General features: G+C 41.7%; 1 protein-coding gene across 1 annotated transcript; it reads right to left on the bottom strand.

Moving 5' to 3' along the window:
- Nucleotides 1–1113: 1113 nt before the first annotated feature.
- On the bottom strand, nucleotides 1114–25574 carry LOC134654045 (probable ATP-dependent RNA helicase DDX46). The gene is made up of 18 exons (XM_063509441.1): nucleotides 25458–25574; nucleotides 25196–25387; nucleotides 24682–24826; nucleotides 24309–24513; nucleotides 23545–23645; nucleotides 23042–23165; nucleotides 22760–22929; nucleotides 20808–21022; nucleotides 20117–20351; nucleotides 17547–17708; nucleotides 13925–14044; nucleotides 12909–13116; nucleotides 11081–11243; nucleotides 9857–10068; nucleotides 7890–8053; nucleotides 5775–5969; nucleotides 3571–3738; nucleotides 1114–1378 (listed from the first exon to the last, which is right to left on the bottom strand). Exons 1-18 carry the CDS (start codon nucleotides 25469–25471, stop codon nucleotides 1136–1138), a joined length of 3036 nt encoding a protein of 1011 aa, XP_063365511.1. The 5' UTR covers nucleotides 25472–25574; the 3' UTR covers nucleotides 1114–1135.
- Nucleotides 25575–25687: the final 113 nt, after the last annotated feature.

Raw genomic sequence — 25687 nt, forward strand, 5'->3', positions numbered from 1 at the left:
TATGAGTTATTTTCATCCATGAGTTCAATCGATAAATTTACGCATTTTTATAAGCAATTTTTTGAATTTTTAGCCATAGTGCAAAAATTGTTACAAATTTTTAATGGTGCGTTTTAGACCTACCTTTAGTATGTTCGGGATATTCTTTTTTTTACAGCTGTCAATGAATTGATGCATACACATTTGTATGTCGAAGTGCCAAGCTAATGGCAACCTAGTAAATAAATATATCTAAAATCTAAATACAGGAGGGAGTGAAGTAAAACACCAATTACAACCAATCATGTATTCGCCTACAAAACCTTATATCTAGCCTTATTGACCATATGGTGCGCCGAGGTCTGCAGCTTGAGCAGCTCTTCCTTGATCAGGCGAGTGATCTCCGACTTGGCTTTGGCGACCGCGAGCTCTTGCGAGCTCTCGATGGCGAGGTATAGTTTGCACTCCCGTTCGGCCGGAGTTTTAAAACCATATTTGTGAAGAATGTCATATTTTTAAAGCGAAGATTTTAATTCCTATTGACTTCTAAGTGGTAGACAGACATTGTATATTATTTTTACAACTGTCACTGAATTGATGCATACACATTTTTATGTCGAAGTACCAAGCTAATAGCTTTGCTGACTGTACCTAGCTACCTAGTAAATAAATATATCTAAATACAGGAGGGAATTAAATAAAACAGCAATTACAACCAATCATGTATTCCCCTACAAAACCTTATATCTAGCCTTATTGACCATGTGATGCGCCGAGGTCTGCAGCTTGAGCAGCTCTTCCTTGATCAGGCGAGTGATCTCCGACTTTGGCTTTGGCGACCGCGAGCTCTTGCGAGCTCTCGATGGCGAGGTATAGCTTGCACTCCCGTTCGGCCGGAGTTTTAAAACCATATTTGTGAAGAATGTCATATTTTTAAAGCGAAGATTTTAATTCCTATTGACTTCTAAGTTGTAGACAGACTTTGCATATTATTTTTACAGCTGTCAATGAATTGATGCATACACATTTGTATGTCGAAGTGCCAAGCTAATAGCTTTGCTGAGGTACATAGCTACTTAGTAAATAAATCTTATAATATCTCTGAATACAGGAGGGTATGAAATGAAACACCAATTACAACCAATCATGTATTCGCCTACAAAACCTTATATCTAGCCTTGTTGACCATGTGATGCGCCGAGGTCTGCAGCTTGAGCAGCTCTTCCTTGATCAGGCGAGTGATCTCCGACTTGGCTTTGGCGACCGCGAGCTCTTGCGAGCTCTCGATGGCGAGGTATAGCTTGCGCTCGCCTTCGGGCGGGTTCTTGCCGGGCGGGACGTACGTGCCGCGGACTGTAATACCGGCCTCGGAGTACTCGCTGATGAGGGCCAGGGCTTCCTGTTGGTTAAAGAGGAAGATTAGTTATCCACAGGTAACTAGAGTTTGACCAAGATAAGTCTGCAGAGATTTTGATACCCCAGACTGTGCTAATGTTATTTTAAACGACAAACTTCTTTGAAATTATGACGTTAAAATAACACTTGCATAGTCTGTGCCGTCATAATGGTTGCAGAGTTATCTTGGTCTAACTCTTTTAGCCTAAGGCAGGTATTCAACCAATCTATCTAAGCGGGTGAAATTAGAAAACTGCTTGTCGGCGTTGTGAAAAGCCAGCGATCAGCTATTAAAATATAATATCCCTTTTTATTCAGACGTGATCGACAACTAAAAGTTATTTTCTAAATCTAGGTTAGCTACAAATTTAATGAAAATAAAACTAGGTTTCACTGATAAATAACATTTAAACTGGGAATTCAAGATTTCAAGTGGTATTATAGCTTGATTTTTTTATTTCAGAGTATCTGCTGTTCAGATCAATATCATAATATGTGATGTCCCACGGGTAAAGGTACCTTATGGCGGTTGGCGCCTACGCTATTATTAACGCCGCTCCAATACAATTGCGGTGCTATGCGACGTAAGCGCCAAGTGCCATAAGGTACCTTTTCCCGTGGAACGTCACATATAATTTGAGAATTTTAAATTAGTGTCAAATGCTGATACTAATACTCCAGCCAGCAGATCTGCAGCAAGAACTAGGAAGGGGAGACTACAAGGGGGAGGCGATGTTTAACAAAATATAATATGATTTATCGCAAATTTAAAATGACTGATAATTATATTTTAAGATAAACAATGTAACTTCAGAGAACTAACCTTTAATGACATTTAGAAACACAATAATGATGCCGGTTGTTCCTCAGTAACTTAATACAGAAGAACACCAAAGCACTGATGAGAGCAAGTTTCAACAACATTTTGGACGATCAATCAACACGAACTGAGAATTGCACTGACGGAAGGGGCATATATGTACTAGGGCTTTAGGTTATCTAAGAGCAGACTTGGTGTAAACACGTCTAGAAGTCGAATGCCGTAAGCTGTTTACCGGCGTTTTAATCAGAAAAAGCGTAGTTTCGGAAGAAAATAGGTGTCTTATACACCTTTATTGAATAACTTGGAACGTATTAAAAAACTATAACACATTAACATGTCTTGTTATCATAGCAACAAAGATGAAATTGCTGCTTTTTAGGGTTCCGTAGCTAAAGGGTAAAAAATGGGACCCTATTACTAAGACTCCACTGTCCGTCTGTCTGTCCGTCCATCTGTCTGTCACCAGGCTGTATCTCATGAACCGTGATAGATAGACATTTGAAATTTTCACAGATGATGTATTTCTGTTGCCGCTATGACATCAAATACTAAAAACAGACACAAACGTGATTTTTTTGCCGTGGTTTTGCGTAATGATACGGAACCCTTCGTGCGCGAGTCCGACTTGCACTTGGCCAGTTTTTTGTGTTTTCTCCGGCCAGTTGTAAAGGAAGGTGTAAAAGTCGTCTCGCCATCTCATCCTTGGCCTACCGCGCCCACGTTTCTGTACCGGCATCGACTTGGTGGCCTACGTTAGACCACCTATCCTGATACATGAGATACACGTGCCCGACCCATTCTCATTTGAGCCTGGCTGTTTTTAGGGTTTCGGTAAAAACGTTACCCTATTACTAAGACTCCGCTGTCTGTCCGTCCATCTGTCTGTCACCAGGCTCACGAACCGTGATAACTAGACAGTTGAAATTTTCACAGATGATGTATTTCTGTTGCCGCTATAACAACAAATACTAAAAAGTACGGAACCCTCGGTGGGCGAGTCCAACTCGCACTTGTCCGGTTTTTTTGCCAACATCAGCAATGCGGGTTTTGGAGCGCAGTCGGTCCTTTTGACACCTAAAATGCTGCCCTCCATAGCGTGTTGGCAGACAGAGTTTGACCAAATTTGAGCACACCGCCAAACGTGCATATATCAAAATAAGATAAAATAAAGATAAAAGATAGTTTATTCAAATAGGCATATTACAATGCGCTTATCAACGCCAAATAAAGCTACACCGGCTCCAACCCTACACCTCTGCCTCGAGATTTAAATCCCCCCTCAATTGGAGTATGGGATTTAAATCCCCCCTTGGAGGATGGTATCCCAATATGGGACTGGCAACAAACCGGACCGGATATAAACAGTGTCTGACCTTGCTAGTGACCCGCCAGCGCGCCTGTTGCGGGAAGTCATTAATTTCCAACTCGGTTTCATATTTCCGAAACACCTCCTCGGCTGGTTCGTTGTTGCTTTCATCACGAGGCTGGTAGTTCAGTCGGGTGTTCAGTTTAGCCGCTAACTGTTCCGCTACCGTCTTAGCCTGGAAGTAGAATAGAATAAGAGAAACATTGTAAGTGCTATTGAGAAGGATACGCAATATTGGCGACGAGTCGGCATGGCTTATGATATGAATAAAATATGTTTTTAAAATACAAGCGTCGGTATCGGATATTTAATTGTTTACAATTAAGTGCATTTATATTTATTTGCCGATCAACTTGGGAGTAAACAAGGTATTGCATTTTAGTGATAAGGAGAATGTGCTCGTTAATTGATAAGTTCACATATAATTTGTGTTGTTGTATTTTTCCTTGAAGGTAAAACCTCTCCGTTCCCACGACCTCTCGACGCCTTATAATTACGACCCATATTTGAGCCATTGGGATAGGACAGATTAATAGGTACCTAAGTCAAAAGTACAAAGTCTGTATCTCCAGGATAATATAAGATGTAAGGGGGAGTGCTAAAACTACGCAGATTGTTATTGTATTTTAATACCACCAAATTTAAAAAGCACCGAAAACAATTATTATCAAGGTATCACCTCCTTTGCCTAAGTTCGACAAAAAAGGGTGAGAATCCCTCTCCAGCACATTAACGCGAGATAAACTACCCGTTCCATCTATAGTTGGTCAAACCAATTTGTCAGTAAATAGGAACTAAAAAACTATACTCATCCTTTTCTTTTGGGTGCTAGTGTAAGACAAAGATAGTATGATTCTCTCTGTCTGTTTGAAATGAGACAGTCCTTTGACACACTATTTATTACTGTATGTACAAAAGGGACAGAAGATCTGCCTGGCGACTGAGGAAATCCTTAGTGCAAGGCCTGAGTGAACGCTCGAAGCGCAGCGTTCGGCGGGGCGTGCAGCGTGGCGTCGGGCTCACGCGTGATGTGAGCAGCGTGCACTAAGGCCGCTCCTATACGCTTGCATTTAAATATCAAATATCAACATTTATTCAGCAAATAGGCCACAAGGGCACTTTTACACGTCGATATGGAATTTACATACAGCAAAAAAAAACACATCAATAATTATAAAATACAACTAAGCCGTAAATATCAAATCAAACTAACATAGAGATGTATAAAGCCTCTAAATGTCGAATTACAAAAAACGCAATAACAATAGTATTGAAAAAAAAACACAAAGATACAAAAACTATAATCTAAAATTATTTAGAGATGTAAATGTCTCTAAGTGTCATCATAACTAAAAGATTACAATATATAGTAGTTAATCAAATTATCCTTAGAGATGTATAGGGTCTCCAAGAGTCAAAATCCTGTATACCTAATTAAAACATTCATTAAATTAAAGAAAATGATAGTAAAAATAAAATAGCATACGAGAACCGAATGAGGTGTGTCCATGTAATTATACTCAAAAATAAAGTTACTAAATATAATAGCTCGTGTTAGCTTAAATAGACCAGTTTCCACAAACAGCACCCGTTCACGAGTATGACGCGTATCTCAGCCATCGCCTCTCTCAACCTTCATTCGGGAAAGTGGCGACCCGATCAACAACGCCACCGTAAGCAAAGACTTTTAAGCGAGCATGACATATTCAAGCTGCCGGGCCATAATTTGTTTAACATGCACGCCGCACGCCCCGCCCCGCTGCACGCCCAACTCGAGCGTCCACTCAGGCCTTACACTTACCGTAATGAGCGTGTGCGCGGAGGGCGCGCCCTTGAGTATGGCCTCGGCGGCCTGCTGCGTGGCGCCCTTGTGCTCGGCGCCGAGCCCCTTGGCCAGGTTGATGCGCGACGCGAGCCTCCGCGCCAGCTCCAGCTTGCCGTCCGCGCCGGCCGCGGCCGCCCCGCTGCACGCCCAACTCGAGCGTCCACTCAGGCCTTACACTTACCGTGATGAGCGTGTGCGCGGAGGGCGCGCCCTTGAGTATGGCCTCGGCGGCCTGCTGCGTGGCGCCCTTGTGCTCGGCGCCGAGCCCCTTGGCCAGGTTGATGCGCGACGCGAGCCTCCGCGCCAGCTCCAGCTTGCCGTCCGCGCCGGCCGCGGCCGCCCCGCTGCACGCCCAACTCGAGCGTCCACTCAGGCCTTACACTTACCGTGATGAGCGTGTGCGCGGAGGGCGCGCCCTTGAGGATGGCCTCGGCGGCCTGCTGCGTGGCGCCCTTGTGCTCAGCTCCGAGCCCTTTGGCCAGGTTGATGCGCGACGCGAGCCTCCGCGCCAGCTCCAACTTGCCATCGGCCCCGGCCGCGGCCGCCGCGCCGGCCGGCACGCCGGGAGTCGCTACGCCCGGCTGGGGACAAAAGCACAGAATAACTAATAGTACTACCGTACAGAAAATTCACTCCTTCACAAAAGTCAGATTTAGGTATAAAATTACACCTATATCGCCGCCTGCAGGCAAAATTGAAACTTATAACCGCGCACGAGCCGTGAATCTCCTTTGCGCGCCGCAGTTTTATGACCGAGCTGTGAGTGTCGGCACGGGGTTATCACTTGACAAGTTTTTATACCTATACCCACTGATTTATTATTTTTAAGATAAATATGTAAGAATTACAAACGTTGATTATGTAAACATACATTTTTTATCCGGAGATAGTATGTCTGATTCTCACGGAAGTAAGTTTCGAAGCCATTGTGTATTTTCAATTTTGCGCGAGCGCCACGTGACACGACTATCGTGCACGCCGAGCGGCAGCCCACTGCCATACGCCTGTCCGATGGGCGCGCCGGCCAAATGTACCTAAACTGCGGAGTGACACCCCCCTGACAAAAGTTGAGATGCTGATATAAAATTAGCCCTATAGGGGTTCCAAATTACGGCCTAAGGCCCCTAGTTTTTGGCCTGAAAGACAGTGCTACAGATCATACAGACTGGCCCGGCAAAATTAACCTTTTGGACGCCACTGACCTTGGAGGATACAACTAAACGGAGTAGCCATTAACAAGCTTTCCCCTCTGTCGAAAATAGGCGGCCAACGGTCATACACAATGTATGGACTGACGTTTATCTGACATGGCTATTTTTACGTTACGCATACATTTGACGTTCCCCTCCCCCGCAAAAATCGGCAGACTGTTTTGTACAGAAAATTACAGACAAGGCGTCTCCGTTTGATTATATCCTCTAAGCCACTGACCGATATATCCGCACCGTAGGTTCAACGCCAAAGATTAATCGGTCACATATCACAGAGCAACATAGACCTACGTGCATAAGCATAAAGTCCAATTGCAGTTTTGACACTTCGGTGACGTGGCGTCAGCGTGACAGCTTTTGCGTTTGACACGGCGTCGAAAAGGTTAAGCGGGAATGCCGAATGTGTACAGCCATTCAATTATTCGAAATCAAATGACCCTTACATGCAATTTTTGTTTCTGCCCTCCGGCCGGAAAGCTTCAACTTTCGGCCCGCTACGCTAAACGAGGTTGCCGCTTTCCGGCTCCATAGAATAGAAAAATAGTATACACACCTCGGCCAGTAAATAAGAAAGCCTAGAGATAATATATATGTAATAACTAGATAAGATTCATAAGTGCTTGTTGCTAGGCCTACATGCCCTACATGAATAAAGTATATTTTGACTTTGACTTTGCCTCAGATCACATGTTTGTCGACTTCGGCTTCGCCTCGGCAGCCATTGTTACTAGAGATGCACCGGATATCCGGTTGCTATCCGGTATCCGGCCTATCCGGCCGTTATTTTACTATCCGGCCGGATACCGGATAGCGACCTACTCTATCCGGCCGGATACCGGTTAGTAAAATTAACACATTTTGGGGTAAAAAATGGAATCTAAAAAAACAGTCACGGTCATAATGCTAACGACACTGTAAATAGAAATGAATACGTAACCAATGTCACACAATACACTTATTTGTTTACACAAAAATACGCGCGCGCACTTGTAACTATAAACGAACTTACTACGTAATGACATGATAAAACTCGTTACGATCCTAGAAATGTGTCCGCGCGAACGTTCACTACGAAATAGGTCGAAACCTGCACGACGCGCACCTGCAAAACTCAAAATATAGGTATAGTTCCGCCGGCCGAATATCCGGCGGCCGGATACCGGATATTCGGTCAGCGTCCAGGCCGGATATCCGGTATCCGGTATCTGGCCAAACAACTATCCGTTGCATCTCTAATTGTTACCAAACATTATACAGAGCTTTACATATATCCTATTTAGTTTTTCCTACCTTGATCTCCTTGACAATCTTCTTAGCGGCCAGCATGGTCTCGATCTGCTGGTCGAGGTCTCCCTCCACGTCCTCGTCGTCGGAGTCCTGGAGCCCTAGCGCCGCTTTCTGGTACTTCTTTTTTTCACTCGCCGCCATTGCTTCGGATTCGTCGAATTTGAAACCTAAACAACAATTCTCAATAAATAAAATAAAAATAAAAACAATAATCAAATCTTAGGTTATTATATCACAAGATTTTGTCGCTGACTGTACTCGTCATTAGACAGGCTTGTGCTAATCATTAAGACTACCCCACAGAGAAGACATCCTCTAGACTGAGCATAGTAACGCTACCCCCTCTGCCACAAATATAAGGTAGTTTTAGTCCATTTTCGAGTCAAGTGTCAGAATCCCGTGAACCAACCACGGCACGGGATTCGCTCACCTCGTCCCCCGCACCCCAGTATTTTTGGCAGCATCGGTTTCATGAAATAATTGCTCTAAACTCCGTCTAGAGGATTCCTAGTCTATGGACTACCCCAATGAGTCCAAGAAAAGGTTGTGTTATTTTATTACAGAGTTCCAATCTGCATTTGGTCATCAGAGCATCTTCATAGTACCTAGAACAACATATCTTCCCTGTCTAGGGTGGGAAAGATTTATAAAAATCATTCATCTTTTCCGCTGTATCCTCCATCAATTTGCACCTCTTTGCCATCCTTTTCCCGCGCCTTTTTGTACGTTTCTCATAGCTGTCTTAACGCCGGTGGTACGGCCGCCCCGCTAACTTCTACCGCTCGTAATATGTCGCCCGCGTATCTACCCTCTTCGGGGTAAGGGACGTTTATAGAAGTATCACTCACCTTTCCCGCTGAATCCTCCTCCAGTATGCACCTTCTTGCCATCCTTTTCCTGTGCCTCTTTGTACGTCTCCCACAGCTGCCTGAGGGCCGGCGGTACGGCCGCCCCGCTAACTTCTACCGCTCGTAATATGTCGCCCGCGTATCTACCCTCTTCAGGGTAAGGGATGTTTATAGAAGTATCACTCACCTTTCCCACTGAATCCCCCTCCAGTATGCACCTTCTTGCCATCCTTTTCCTGTGCCTCTTTGTACGTCTCCCACAGCTGCCTGAGGGCCGGCGGTACGGCAGCCCCGCTAACTTCTACCGCTCGTAATATGTCGCCCGCGTATCTACCCTCTTCAGGGTAAGGGATGTTTATAGAAGTATCACTCACCTTTCCCACTGAATCCCCCTCCAGTATGCACCTTCTTGCCATCCTTTTCCTGTGCCTCTTTGTACGTCTCCCACAGCTGCCTGAGGGCCGGCGGTACGGCCGCCCCGCTAACTTCTACCGCTCGTAATATGTCGCCCGCGTATCTACCCTCTTCAGGGTAAGGGACGTTTATAGAAGTATCACTCACCTTTCCCGCTGAATCCCCCTCCAGTATGCACCTTCTTGCCATCCTTTTCCTGTGCCTCTTTGTACGTCTCCCACAGCTGCCTGAGGGCCGGCGGTACGGCCGCTCCGCTAACTTCTACCGCTCGTAATATATCGCCCGCGTATCTTCCCTCTTCAGGATAAGGAACTTTTATAGAAGTATCACTCACCTTTCCCGCTGAATCCCCCTCCAGTATGCACCTTCTTGCCATCCTTTTCCTGTGCCTCTTTGTACGTCTCCCACAGCTGCCTGAGGGCCGGCGGTACTGCCGCCCCGCTAACTTCTACCGCTCGTAATATTTCGCCCGCGTATCTACCCTCTTCAGGGTAAGGGACGTTTATAGAAGTATCACTCACCTTTCCCGCTGAATCCCCCTTCAGTATGCACCTTCTTGCCATCCTTTTCCTGTGCCTCTTTGTACGTCTCCCACAGCTGCCTGAGGGCCGGCGGTACGGCCGCCCCGCTAACTTCTACCGCTCGTAATATGTCGCCCGCGTATCTACCCTCTTCAGGGTAAGGGACGTTTATAGAAGTATCACTCACCTTTCCCGCTGAATCCCCCTCCAGTATGCACCTTCTTGCCATCCTTTTCCTGTGCCTCTTTGTACGTCTCCCACAGCTGCCTGAGGGCCGGCGGTACGGCCGCCCCGCTAACTTCTACCGCTCGTAATATGTCGCCCGCGTATCTTCCTTGCTCCGGCGTGAGGAATGTCCAGGCGTAACCTTTGTTGCCTGCCCGACCGGTGCGACCGCATCTGTAAAGTTTGTGTTATTAGAAAAGTGAAAGTATTAGAAATTAACATCCATTTTTGTAAAATTAGATAATTTTGCTATTCTTGTGTGTATACATGTGACAACTACCAACTGGTTCGGCTAACGAGTGCGCACTAAATGGATATTTCATCAAGGTACGTCAGCAGCAGAAGTTGCTAAGCAGGCCACCTGGCACCTGACACCTGTCCAAAATGATCTTGACACGACTTTATTGTTCAGCGAATAAGAGTGTGTCAATGTAATTTTGAACACCTCGCCCGCTTATAGTTCCGTCTTTTTTTAGCATTAGAAATAAGGTAAACAATCTTGATGTGTCTTTTAATTGAAAAACACATTTTAAAAATAAGTTACGGCAAATATGTAACAATTATGAATCTAATACGATCATGTATATTCTTCTACTTTCATAAGTAATAGTTTTCGATTTTTAAAAAGCGTTTTTCAATTAAAATACATGTCAAGATCGCTTACCTTCTTGCAAGTTCTTTCTAATGCTAAAAAAAACGAACTATAGCAACCTCTACTGACTGTATCAAAATTCGTTTACTATCAAATCAATTTGTATAGAAACTTTCTCGACTTATATCGCAAAATATGTCTAAGCGTTGAAAAAGCAACCCTGTATGTAGCTTTCTAGTAGCGCCCGAAGGTTTATCCTATTGTCTATTGTTCAGTAAAACCGCACGTGCTACTTACCTGCAAAAAAGGGTCCTAATTATTCTATTTGGTACCTGAGCGCGGGCTAGTCCAACGCTCATAAAACCAGTGTAGGTGCGCTCTCCGATAACGCGCCTTTGTTACGCATCTCGATGACACATTTTAGACTGGTTCTGTAGCGTTCGATTCGCCGGCACTCAGTAACCGAAGTACCGATTTTTTATGCAGGTGGTTGTGGCACGTGGCACGAGCGGTTTTACTTAACAATAGACAATAGGATTAGCCTTCGGGGTCTATTAGAAAGCTACAAACTATACCACACAAATTAAATATCACCTGTGCACGTAGTCCTCATAATGGTTTGGACAGTCGTAGTTGACAACTAGCACCAGTTGTTTGACATCGAGGCCTCGCGCGGCGACGCTGGTGGCGACGAGCAATTTCACCTTCCCATTCTTGAAGTCCACGATCGTGGAGTCCCTGTCGAATTGATCAATCCCTGTAACAGGCACGCATTAATATATTCCATAGTCAATATTGCAGTTGGGTAGAAAGATACCCTCTCAATCGTCGAGAAAGTATTTTTCTACAGTCAAGTATGAAGAATAGGAGATAATTGAGTCGTTGCGTGAAAATGTTTAAAATCGTCCAAAGATTGTTCGAAAAATCAACGTTACGTACATACAAAATGTTTCTTGGTAGGGTAATTCGCCAGTAACTGGCCACCGGCCAATAACTGGCCACCCTAAACTAAAAATGAATTTTATTGACCTATAAACAGAATTCGTTTTACTATACGGTTTCAATAACTGGCCAGCCTTCAATAACTAGCCACCTTATACTAAAATGAATTCTGTTTATAAGTAAATAGAATTCATTTTTGGTTTAGGGTGGCCAGTTACTAACAGGTGGCCAGTTTTCTGTGATTACGAAAAATATAATAGTTAAAGCGTTTGGCTAGTGATTATAAACCAATGTTTAGTTTTCCGATAATCTATCTGTGACGAACAAGATTGGAGCTTTGTTTAATTTGGCCATTGTAAGTTAAGTTTTAAACAGGGTAAAGTATTAGTCGAAGTCGCACAGCAACCTGTAAAGAAATATTAAAACCTGTAGTCTGTTCTGTGGTAAACTTATCTATAGGTACTTAATCATTTTATTACATTTGGGAGTCAATATCTAACTCGTCTTCATTAATAAAAATAAAAAAAAAAGAATTATATACTTTATTTCTACCATACTCAAATATACATGATATTTGTCACACTATTGATTTATGTACCATAAGCTATCGAGCAATTCAATTTATATGTCTAGCATTTAGTCATATTGGAAACGATGGTCTCTAAAGGTTTTTTATAATGCTAATTGGAATTGCGTATGTTATCTATCGACAATGCAACATTAAACATACACTAAAAATCTCAACAAATGCTTACAATGTAGCCATAAATGTATCATTTCGAGTTTTAATAAAACCCAAGTCAAGCCGTTGATAGCGAATATTTGTTCTTCCCATAAATCAAAACAAAATATAAAACGTTAAGCAAATACCCAGGTTTGAATTCCATATTTGGCTACAGGTAGTTTTTTTCTTCTTACTATATCTCTGTATCGAATTAATATAACACTTCTCTTTTAAGCAGACGATTATTTTTCGCTATACATGGCACAGTCGAGGCTAGAATCTGTGCGGAAAGAAAAGAGTCGTAGAATGTATTGGGCCCCATACATGTGTCTTTCCGAACAGACTCTAGAACATTTTTTTTTGCATGAAAAAGTTATATACATAAAAACTTTTTATAAAAAAAAGAAAACCGACTTCAAAAAGGATGAAATAAAATATTATCCTTTTTGAAGTCTATGCGTTACCAACTGATATGTTTGAAGTCGGTGCCAAGCCAAATTTTGTTGCATACCATGATTTTGGTGCGATTCAATAAGGATGTACGTTGGATTGTCTTACACGACGACAATGAACGTACTTTCTGTAGGTACAGTTGACGTTAAAAATATGTTTACACTTTTCGCCTTATTAAAAAGGAGTAATACATAAAAAAAAAAAAAAAAAATAGCCTAACGCGAATACAGAACCTCCTCCTTCTATGAAATTGAAGTCGGTTAAAAAGATTAATCACAATACATTTTACATTAATCAACATACCTCCATGTAAACTCATGCAGGAGTATGACGCCTTCATCAGGTCTTTGAGCAGACTGTCGGCATTTTCCTGCTTATCCACGAAGACGATGATGCTGCCCATCTGGCTGTACAGCCCCAGCAGTTCCAGCAGTTTGAAGAACTTGGCATCATCTTCTAGAACGGCTACGTGCTGTTCCACTTCTTTGCAGACTACGCTGCGGCCACCGACCTGACAGGAAAGACGTTTTACGTCAGTGTTTTTAACCCTCATAATCCGCATGAAATAGTTACTGTCAATCAAAATATGGACACAGATTGAGCATTGACAGAAATCTTCACCCGAAGGCGATCCTTTCCCTTGGCTTATAAAGAAGAATATCTGGGAGACCGGAGCTATGCTCGGAAACATATAAAAACTCAAAAATGCGCGTTTTCCCAGCGATAAGACCTAGCTAAATCGATTTTTCGCCCCCGAAATATAGCAAATTTCATCGAAATCGTTAGAGCCATTTCCGAGATCCCCGAAATATGGGCGTTTTTTTTTTGTTGTCCCAAACACTTTTTTTTTCAAATTTGGGATTTTTTATGTTATTTCTAGTCAGAATCACGAGCTCTTTCTATCCTAATAGGTGAAAAAAAGTGTCCCAAAATTTCCATACATTTTTCGATCTTTCCATTACGCGACCACCATACAAAGTCTATGAAAAATGGTGACGGAATGGAAATAAAAACCTTAGGACACTTTTTTTTCTCCTATTAGGATAGAAATAGCTTGTGATTCCGAGTAGAAATAACATAAAAAAACCCAAATTTGAAAAAAAAAGTGTTTGGGACAACAAAAAAAACCGCCCATATATAAAAATTCATAAATAAACAAGAATTGCTCGTTTAAAGATATACCTAAGATTATTTTGAAAATGTCCATACCTTTAATATATAACGTCGTTGAAATGAACGATGCTAGGTAACTATTTGTAAACCCAAATCGAGCACATTACGGATGTTACATTCCCAACAAACATATTGATTGGTCTTACCTGAATTTCAATAGGTTTCTGCAGAATGCGCCTGGCGAGCGCCTCCATCTGGCGCGGGAACGTGGCGCTGAACATTACCGTCTGCCGGTCCGGCCGGATGTTGTCTATGATCTTCATCACCTGCGCAATAGGATATAAGACTGTATTTAAAATAAATAATTTTACATCCTGCATGAAATAAAGCACCAGATAATTATTAGATAAACATAGATCACAAGTTCTATTTAATAAATCGGATAGAAATATCCATAAAAAAAAACAAACAACAACGGTTGCACTCCGGGAGTGCCGATAGAAGTGAAACCTCACCTCACTATGTTACCGACGCCCGGTAACACGATACATACGTTTAGCGGAGGTATTCTATTTATTTTCTCAAACATGCAATGAAATGTCGTCGCTCCGGGCGTTATATCAGGCTTCGAAGTATCACGTTTAGGGCGGAGCAACTCCAGAGAACTGTAAAGGAATTTCATACGAAATTGAAGGCCTAGGCCGGGAAGTAATTTTTTTTTAAATTCTAATGTAAACATGGGGTCTGTGTCCATGAACAGACTAAACAGCCGAATTAAATTTTTTTTTTTTATATTTTTGGTGAATGAATGGTTATCGGACCAAAATATCCGTGTTAACGCCTGTTATACACGAACGTACTGATATTAAGAATACGAATCTGTATGATTCAATGTGTAGATGAATAAATTTAAAATTTTGTCTATACGTAAGTCACCAGAGACCATAGACAATATTTAAAATCCTCTGCATTTATTTTATTTATAGAAATTGAGATTCTTATTATCAGATTGTGTATAATGGCCCTAATAAGGTCTATTCGAACACTACACACGCGAAATACGGACGACTTCCGTAAAAAAAAAACAATTATGGCGTGATTGGAAGAAAAATTAAAAAACTTTTGTTGTGAAGTTGGATTTTTATTATAAAGATTATAAATTTGTTTTTTTGAGTGGTGTATTTTTTTATTTCATTGCATGTTTGAGAAAAGCACTATACATGCCTAGCCGTGAAAAGGTCTTGCCGGCTTCGTATCACTATCCGGCCTCCCTACGGTCGGCCGGCTATACCTACTCACCCGGCAAGCCCTTCTTTCCCGGCGTCTGCAGTAATGTACTATTATTATATATTATTATCATTCTCAAATAAGATCACACTTTTTCATTGACATGTTTATTTACATACTGCCACGACAACGTCAAATTATTAGAACATAGGTAAAGAGTCTTGGAAAGGAGTCCGCAACATAAATGTCAAATAACATTGAGTTTTTCTTTATTGATTTAAATGCCATTTAAAATATTTAAATTATGAGTGGCCACCTTACGGGGCTTACGGTGACGTGATCGCCTTACGCCCATTACGGTCACGTGATCGCCTTACGCTGTCTCGAGTTTATCATTTTTTCCCCACCTCAAAAAGTGCCCAGCGCCGCTAAAGAAGTTTTCACTTCAAAAATGGGTGAGTTGACAGCGTCACGATGTAATGTTTCATATATATATTCATATATAAATGCAAGTGTCCTGACTGACTGACTGACTGATTCATCAACGCAGAGCCGAAACTACAAAAGCTATAAAGTTGAAATTTGCACACTAGGTTGCATTTATAAAGTGTACAAGAGATAAGAAGCGATTTTGAAAAATTCAACCCCTAAGGTGGTTAAAAAGGGGATGAAATGTTGTATGGGGTACAAGTTTTATTTTAAGCTAGGAATTTTAAACTTCGTAAAAAGGTATACTATTAAAAAACAAGAAAACTAATTTCAGCGTTTTTGAAAATTCATCCCCCAAGGTGGTAAAAAAGGGGTTGAAATTTTGTATGGAGTCCAAATATTTTTTTGAGTGTGGTAGTTGAATCTTTGTATAAGGGCATATTATTAGAATACAAGAAAAGTAATTTCTGTGTTTTCAAAAATTCATCCCCTAAAAAGGATAAAAAGGGGTTGAAAGTTTAAATCCATTACAAAAGCTTTGAAACTTCTTAGAAAGGTTTAATAGCCGATTACAGAAAAAGTAATTAAGACGTTTTTGGAAAATCAACCCCTATGGGGGTTACAAAGGGGATGAAAGTTTGTCTTAGGGGTTCAAATTTTATTTTAAGTCAGGAACTTGAAACGTAAAAAGGTATTATATTAAAAGAGAAGAAAACGAATTTCAGCGTTTTTGAAAATTCATCCCCGAAGGTGGTGAAAAAGGGGTTGAAAGTTTGTATGTACATCAAATATTTTTTTGAGTGCGGGACTTGAATCTTTGTACAAGGGCATATTATAAGAAGACAAGAAAAATAATTTCAGCGTTTTTAAAAATTCATCCCTTAAAAGGGTTAAAAAGGGGTTGAAAGTTTGTATGGGGTTCAAATTTTATTTTAAGCTAGGAACTTGAAACTTCGTATAAAGATATTTAATTAAAAGAGAAGAAAACTAATTTCAGCGTTTTTGATAATTCATCTCTCAAGGTGGTGAAAAAGGGGTTGAAAGTTTGTATGGAGATCAAACATTTTTGTGAGTGCGGGTCATGAGTCTTTGTACGAAAGCATATTATTAGAATACAAGTAAAGTAATTCCAGCGTTAAAAGGGTTAAAAAGGGGTTGAAAGTTTGTATGGGGTTCAAATTTTATTTTTAGCCAGGAACTTGAAACTTCGTAAAAAAATATTTTATTAAAAGAGAAGAAAACTCATTTCAGCGTTTTTGAAAATTCATCCTTCAAGGTGGTGAAAAAGGGCTGAAAGTATGCATCGGGCGCGATTTCTTTTAAATAGTGGACATGAAAATCTTCTAAGAGCTGTAGGCAAGAGGGATTATATCGAGAATTTTTTTTTTCAGTTAGGGGCTTGAAACTTCATGAGTAGTTTGTGACAGACAAATCTCATGCTTTGTATAATTATTAACAAATTATTAACAGTCCCTACTGCTATCTTCTTTAGGTGGTCGCCGACATCCGTTAGGGCATGGCAATTAAAGAAGAAGAAGAAGACTACTATATTTTGCCGCATTAATGCTCTCTGCTCATGTAGAATATATTACCACCAACATACAAATCCACGCGGACGAAGTCGCTGGCAACAGCTAGTATATCATATTAGCAAATAGTTTTGACAGTTCTAAAAAAGTAACAGAGGGCCTACCGCGAACCACGTTCGACGTGTTGCCTTCCTGTCACACTTACGTACGAATTTACAAGTGCGACGTCGAACGTGGTTCGCGGTAGGCGCTTTTGTACCTGCGGCTCAAAGCCCATGTCGAACATGCGGTCAGCCTCGTCCAGCACGATGTAGGAGACTCGTCTTAAATTGGTGACGCGACCAGAGTTGGCAGCCAACATGTCTATCATTCGACAGGCGTGGCGTTCAAATGGTTAATAAGATAGATAGATAAGCAGAAACGACTACAGACGATACCACAATGCTTAGAAATAAAGCTTCTACATATTAGGTGGGGCAATACTCATTTTTGATTGCCAAAACCCAGTTTTATACGAAAAAATATAGTCGTTATATTCGAAACATTTTTTCTTTGTACACACAGCTGCAAACGTGCATAGGTACCCACATTATGAATGAAATTCATTCATAAAATATACATGCACTTTAGCAGCTCGCTGTACCTGCGGCTCGAAGCCCATGTCGAACATGCGGTCAGCCTCGTCCAGCACGATGTAGGAGACTCGTCTCAAATTGGTGACGCGACCAGAGTTGGCAGCCAACATGTCTATCATTCGGCCGGGAGTGCATACTATGATCTCGGCGCCGCGCTTTAATTCGGCGATCTGAAAACAAAAGAATACATATGTGCCATTCATATAATGTTGTTTTCTAATGTTGTTGTTTTTTTATAATACCAAAATTTTGATAGGACTCGGCAGATCCTCATTTCTAGTGCGAAGATAAAGGTCATAAACAGAGTTTCATGGATGTACATATTTTGCCGCCAAAATATGCTACTTCTCCTGTACTATTAGGGCGGCTCAGTTTACCAGGTAAAGTTATACATAGCTGTCAATGATACCTACAAATCGTCCCACAGTATAAAAGCTCTGCTATACGGTTAGCGAAAAGTGTTTTTTTAATGGTGCTAGCGCAAGTAGAGGCATTTTGTACTTAGAACCAACCGCAAACTTCACTTACTGTCAACTTTCTACTCACTGTCAAAATTCAAAAGTAAAATATGCCCAAAATTCCTTGTGCCATTTTCATTTCATTTTCTCATTGAGAAAAACGTAGCTCGAAAAAATGGTGCTTGCAGACGAAAATTTTTCGGATATCTTTAACGTAACCTTATCATTAATTCTAAAAGATCTGATCGAATGAATGATCTAGTGGGAGTCATGACGAGGGATATGGGTCCGTTAATATCTTCTAACGGCGGCTGGTCTCATATGTCGAATGATGTATGCATTAAAATGGAGGAGTAAGTCGTGGGCAGCTTCAGATATCTAGGGCATATGCTCACCGGAGATCTGAAGGACGATATGGATCTGGAGCGTGAGAGGAGGGCCATGGCGGTAAGGGGCAATATGGTTGCCCGCAGATTTGCACGATTTTTATTACAGATTTGTATTACAAACACAAGTAAAGTTAACGCTCTTTAGGGCATATTGTCAAACACGTGCAGTCTGTGGGCAACATTTACACAGAGGGCGTATAACTCGCTGAGAGTTCAGTACAACAACGTCCTGAGGATGCTGTTGAAACAGCCGAAGCACTGTAGTGCCTCGGGCATGTTTGCAGAGGCGCGAGTGGATGACTTTTACGCAATTAGGCGTAAAAGAATAGCGTCTCTGCTGAAGCGCGTGCGTACCAGTGGGACGTTGCCTCCTGAGGACGTTGTCCGAACGTCTGGACTGCCGCCTCACGAAATACTGGGTAGAGGTGGTGATAGGCAGGGCTAAATAATCCATTTTTCCCCGTGTTCCTCTCTGCACGCAGTAATATTAAGGTAGTAATTAGTCAATAGTTATAAGTGTTTTTATTTAAGTACTAACATAGGATGTAAGTTTTTCTGGTTAACTAACAAAAATATGGATCTCATGGTCTGAAATAAACAAATTTTATTTTATTTTATTTATTTATTTTTATTTATTATTTAAAAAAATAGTTTAGACACGAGACTAACCTGTTCAGATATCCCGGTGCCTCCATAAACACACACAACCCTCAGACCCAGCGATTTGGCAAATTTCCTTATATCTTTCCCGATCTGCATACATAACTCTCTAGTAGGGGTCATGATGAATGATATGGGTCCGTTAATGTCTACTAAGGGCGGCTGGTCTAATATGTCGAATGATGTATGCATAAAAAAAAATAGTTTAGACACGAGACTAACCTGTTCAGATATCCCGGTGCCTCCATAAACACACAACCCTCAGACCCAGCGATTTGGCAAATTTCCTTATATCTTTCCCAATCTGCATACATAACTCCCTAGTGGGGGTCATGATGAGAGATATGGGTCCGTTAATGTCTTCTAAGGGCGGCTGGTCTAATATGTCGAATGATGTAATGCATTAAAAAAATTAGTTTAGACACAAGACTAACCTGTTCAGATATCCCGGTGCCTCCATAAACACAGACAACCCTCAGACCCAGCGATTTGGCAAATTTCCTTATATCTTTCCCGATCTGCATACATAACTCCCTAGTAGGGGTCATGATGAATGATATGGGTCCGTTAATGTCTACTAAGGGCGGCTGGTCTAATATGTCGAATGATGTATGCATAAAAAAAAATAGTTTAGACACGAGACTAACCTGTTCAGATATCCCGGTGCCTCCATAAACACACAACCCTCAGACCCAGCGATTTGGCAAATTTCCTTATATCTTTCCCGATCTGCATACATAACTCCCTGGTGGGGGTCATGATGAGTGATATGGGTCCATCGGTGTCTTCTAAGGGTGGCTGGTCTAATATGTCTAATGATGTATGCATTAAAAAAAATAGTTTAGACACAAGACTAACCTGTTCAGATATCCCGGTGCCTCCATAAACACAGACAACCCTCAGACCCAGCGATTTGGCAAATTTCCTTATATCTTTCCCGATCTGCATACATAACTCCCTGGTGGGGGTCATGATGAGTGATATGGGTCCATCGGTGTCTTCTAAGGGTGGCTGGTCTAATATGTCGAATGATGTATGCATTTAAAAAAATAGTTTAGACACGAGACTAACCTGTTCAGATATCCCGGTGCCTCCATAAACACAGACAACCCTCAGACCCAGCGATTTGGCAAATTTCCTTATATCTTTCCCGATCTGCATACATAACTCCCTAGTGGGGGTCATGATGAGTGATATGGGTCCATCGGTGTCTTCCAATGGGGCCTGGTCTAGTACGTGGCGGAACATGGGCAGGATGAAGGCGAGGGTCTTGCCGGAACCGGTTTTGGCTATGCCTATTAGGTCCCTGGAAAATAGAATATTTAGTTGTGATACCTATTGGTACTTTTAATATAGAGTCCAGTAGGCCTAGCACATGATTGGCGCGACAGTATCTCGCGGCGAGATAGACTACCCGTCTTTTTCTATGTTAATTGAAGAAGGACGGGAATAGACTATCTCGCCGCGAGATACTGTCGCGCCAATCATGTGCTAGACCGGCTGAGGAAAATAAGGTAAATCTATTATTTAATTTAAAAAAAAAGTAGTATTTACCTTTTCTATGAACTCTTTAAATATAAATATGTAAAAATATCCTACTTTTTAATAGGTACAATTGTTTTACAATGAGAAAACTGCACATTACATATATAAAAAGGCATCTTATATGTATAACAAAACATCGCTCACATTCTACCAAATATTTTATGATCCATTTATATTTTGTGCCCCATTTTAGATTATGTGGGATATTTGAACTCACCTTCCCGACATGATAGCCGGAATAGCCTGCGCCTGAATCGGGGTAGGTTTCTCGAAGTTGAGCTTCTTCAGTATGTCCATCTCTTTCTTGCTCACGCCGCAGTGCGCCCAGGTTCTGATGGGTTTAGGGCACCCTTTGCCCTTAACTCGGATGCCTTCTAGTTCTGTGCGGTACGCTTCCACTTCTTCAGGGGTCATTCGGGCTAATTCGCTGACCTGGTGATTAACAGATTGATATTTAATTAATAAATAATTCCATCAAAAACATAAATACAAAATGGGAGCTGAATTACTAGAATATGCATTGATTTGGCAGTCTTAAGAAACACTGTTTCTTGTATTTTCTTATGGTTAGCTAAACCAACATTTCGACACTTTTGAACAAACACTTAAAATAAATTCAAGCTTAACTTTCGCTTTCATCTTAACTTAGATCATGCATTCTTCTTGTTCTTTCATGTCGAGGTTCCCTTAAACATTATATGCCCAGGATTATTAAGGAAGGAAGGGTTCGCTTTAACAATATCCACGCGAAGTCACGGCACAGAATAAATAATAGTACTAGGTACAGAAGATTCACTCTCTAACAAAACGCGTCTATAACGACAGATATGACCGCTAGGTGGCGCAAGCGCGAGCAGGCGTCCGTTCCGTAGCGGTGCGCGGCAACTACTATGGCTATACACCAAAATTGGTGTGGGCCGTATGTACTTGTAGCGACCCGACGAAATCGCGGAGAGCCACGCCTGGTCACGGGTAGAGGATAAATTGTATTACCTCAGTACATAGACTAGGAATCCTCTAGACTGAGCATAGTAACGCTACCCCCTCTGCCACTTATACGGTAGTTTTACTCCATCTTTGAGTCAATCCCGTGCCGTGATTGGTCCGTGTCTTTGAACAAGTTTGAACGGACCAATCACGGCACGGGACTCGCTCACCTCGTCCCCCCGCACCCCCGTATTTTTGGCAGCATCGGTTTCATGAAATAATTGCTCTAAACTCAGTCTAGAGGATTCCTAGTCTATGCCTCAGTAGAAGGCCTTCCTAAACGGCATGTAGTCCAACGCAGCATGGTCCACCTTAGCCAACTCTTTCCTCTGCTTGGACGCGAGGTACGCCACCGTGTCCCTGCTGTCCTCTTATAATATTAAACCAGTATGCTGCAATAAACCTGTATTACCTCAGTGTAGAAGGCCTTCCTAAACGGCATGTAGTCCAACGCAGCATGGTCCACCTTAGCCAACTCTTTCCTCTGCTTGGACGCGAGCTTCGCCGCCGTGTCCCTGATGTCCTCTTATATATTAAACCAGTATGCTGCAATAAACCTGTATTACCTCAGTGTAGAAGGCCTTCCTAAACGGCATGTAGTCCAACGCAGCATGGTCCACCTTAGCCAACTCTTTCCTCTGCTTGGACGCGAGCTTCGCCGCCGTGTCCCTGATGTCCTCTTATATATTAAACCAGTATGCTGCAATAAACCTGTATTACCTCAGTGTAGAAGGCCTTCCTAAACGGCATGTATTCCAACGCAGCATGGTCCACCTTAGCCAACTCTTTCCTCTGCTTGGACGCGAGGTGCGCCGCCGTGTCCCTGATGTCCTCTTACATATTAAACCAGTATGCTGCAATAAACCTGTATTACCTCAGTGTAGAAGGCCTTCCTAAACGGCATGTAGTCCAACGCAGCATGGTCCACCTTAGCCAACTCTTTCCTCTGCTTGGACGCGAGCTTCGCCGCCGTGTCCCTGATGTCCTCTTATATATTAAACCAGTATGCTGCAATAAACCTGTATTACCTCAGTGTAGAAGGCCTTCCTAAACGGCATGTAGTCCAACGCAGCATGGTCCACCTTAGCCAACTCTTTCCTCTGCTTGGACGCGAGCTTCGCCGCCGTGTCCCTGATGTCCTCTTATATATTAAACCAGTATGCTGCAATAAACCTGTATTACCTCAGTGTAGAAGGCCTTCCTAAACGGCATGTATTCCAACGCAGCATGGTCCACCTTAGCCAACTCTTTCCTCTGCTTGGACGCGAGGTTAGCCGCCGTGTCCTTGATGTCCTCGTTTTCCTCTTCGGACGAATATTCCAGACCGTCCTGGTTCTGTTCTATTAGTTCACCTGTGAAATATTAACAAGTAAAAGGGTAAAATGTAAGCTAGACGCAAATGGGATGGCTGGAAAATGTTACATTGACGGATTTAATAAACTAAGCTTTTAATGGTAAAATTACCTTTATTTTTCTGTTCTGTGACCTTTTTCTTTGCCGTGCCCGTCAGAATGACCACGCCCGTGCCTCCGTTGGTTGGCACAGTCATTCCCCTCTGCTGGTCCATTTGGTTCACTTTGCGCACCTCCTAAAACATACACACATATGTGTAGTCACCGGAAATTGTATTCATTCTTCGAGATAGTACTGATAAAGACAGAAAGACACACCACTAGAACATAAGTGAAAGCCATGGTGTTTAGACATAATTTTTCCTTGTACGTCCCCACTGGGGTAGATTATGTATGTAAATTTACAGACATGCATAAGCCATGTGCCACAGCGTCGTATTATTAATAGTGTGTGTCGAAACTGTGTCTTTGGTCATGTCCGGCTGAAGTTTTGGTTTTGGTTTCGGCATAAAAATCAACCGAATCCGGTATCGGCTAAACATCCGGATTCGGTTAGACACTAATATTTAAGCTTAACATGTAAATAACGTTATGAATAGTATTTTAATGGTTTACCTGTTGAACCTCTTGCATGTAAGCATCCAGGGTGTCAATCTCATCTTCTACCTCTATTTTCTCTTCAGCTGCAGCTTTTTCTCTGGCCTCCGCATCCTCACCTAAGGCAAAATAAAACTTGCATATACCTAACTCACTTAGTGGTTATGTGAACTGTAGACCTTGCGAGCATAACTTAAAACTGAATAAATGTATAGCTCCTCCATTTAGAAAAAAAAAAAAAAAAAAAAACAAAAATGAAAGGGAGACCTTTGCAAGGACCATATCAAGTATAATTAAATTAAATTTGAAATTAATAGTTTTGCTTAATATTTTTAGGCGTGGTCGATCTGTGTAGAATAGTCCCCAAAATATTTATTTATTTAATTGCTTCTGCAGAAATGTAAAGCAAAAATAAATTGTAAGTATGACAAATTGTGTTAAGGAAAAACAAATTAGGCATCACTAGAAAGAACACACTCAACACAAAAAAGATCAAAATCAATTGGGGACTAAATCAAATAGGTACATAAAACAGAAATATAAGTATTAAAAAACTTAAGACTAAGGTAGCTGTCCAAACAGTGGTGATAACTCAAGAAGCGAGTAGGAGCAGCGATCAACTTTTTTCTTCTGAAAGAAATGTATGTTATGTTTAGCCCGTGTAAAACAGATGCACAAGAACAGGTTAATTGACAGAAAACACTTGTCTAGAAAAACCCCTACTTTATCGCCACCATCAGACAGCTCCCTTAAGAAAAATAAATAAAAATTGTTGTAAATACCATTGCGAGCATTTTCACCTTCATCTCCAGAGTCATCCTCCAGAGACCACTTCTTGGCGGGTATCTGAAAGTTGCTGACCAAGCTGCCCTTCTGGACCTCCTTCTTGGCGGACTCCAGCTCTTTTCGCTTCCGTTCCGCTCTCCATCGCTCGATGCGTTCACGGCGCTTTTGCATTTCCGCCTCTAAGCGAACTTGTTCTTCTTCCTAATGCAGAAAAGGAAACATTCATGAACAAAAATGTGACAATCAGATTCTATAGTGTATCAGTATTGAGTCAAACTTAGATCCCAAGTCTATGTTATACAACCTATAGATTTATAATGCTTGTATCCCATAAGGGCTCTTTTCTTCAAAACTTTGAACTTAACATACCTTGTCCACAGAGCCAGGGTCATATTCCGTTGACTCTTGTTTAATAGATTTCTCTTTGGATTTTGATCGGTCTCTATCCTTATCTGGTGACTTTTTCCTTGATGACTTACTGCTTGCACCATTGCGTTTGTCATCCCTCTTATCACTGAAAAGTAATGGAATAGGGTAGGTAAATTGGAAGTTGCTATACTTGCTATGCAGTTTTGTACCTTGACATATTTAACCAGCCATTTTAAAAATCACTGCAATAAAGTACTAAAGTTTAACAGGCATGTTTTGGTACTGGTTTTCTATATACGCCAGTCTTGGAATTTCCAGTTCTTGCCATACATATTTCACAAAAGATACTTCATTTTGGATATAGTTGTGTAATAAAATACCTTGTAATGTGTACAAACAAAACAATGAACATGAGGTTAACAATTTCAATTCAATTTGTGAAGCAGAGCCATAATTAGTTAGAGTTTTGTGTTTAGATATATAAGTAAACAAGTGTTATTACTCGGGTCCTTACCTTTTCCTGTCCCTTTCTCTATCCCTGCTGCGATCTCGTTTAGAATCCCTTTCCCTGCTACGGCTACGCTTCCTTTTCGAAGATTTCGAAGCTCGGTCCCTGCTCCTGGACCTGGAGCGCCGCCTCTTGCGGTCGGGCGAAGCTGACCGACTGTGGGACCGACGACGTTCACGTTCGCGTTCACGATCACGCCTGGAAACAACCATATTTTAAAAGGACTTTGTTACCTTGTTTATCAAACAAATAACTTGTTGATACTAACCCGCTTCTAACCATGTTGATTTACTGTAGTTTAATCGCTGTCTTGTCGCATATATTCAAGCAATTATTCTAAAACAATGTAATGAATGATGCACGCACGCAATCAATCGTACATTTTTGACATTTCTTAGTAACAGATAAAGTAATGCTCATTCATACTCATTATACTTTGTGAGCGGTTAAAATGGCGTCTCAAATAAAATTAAAAAAAAACTTGACAGCCTCTTCGCC

This window comes from Cydia amplana, chromosome 14 (assembly GCF_948474715.1).
Source record: "Cydia amplana chromosome 14, ilCydAmpl1.1, whole genome shotgun sequence".
NCBI classification, from domain to species: domain Eukaryota; kingdom Metazoa; phylum Arthropoda; class Insecta; order Lepidoptera; family Tortricidae; genus Cydia; species Cydia amplana.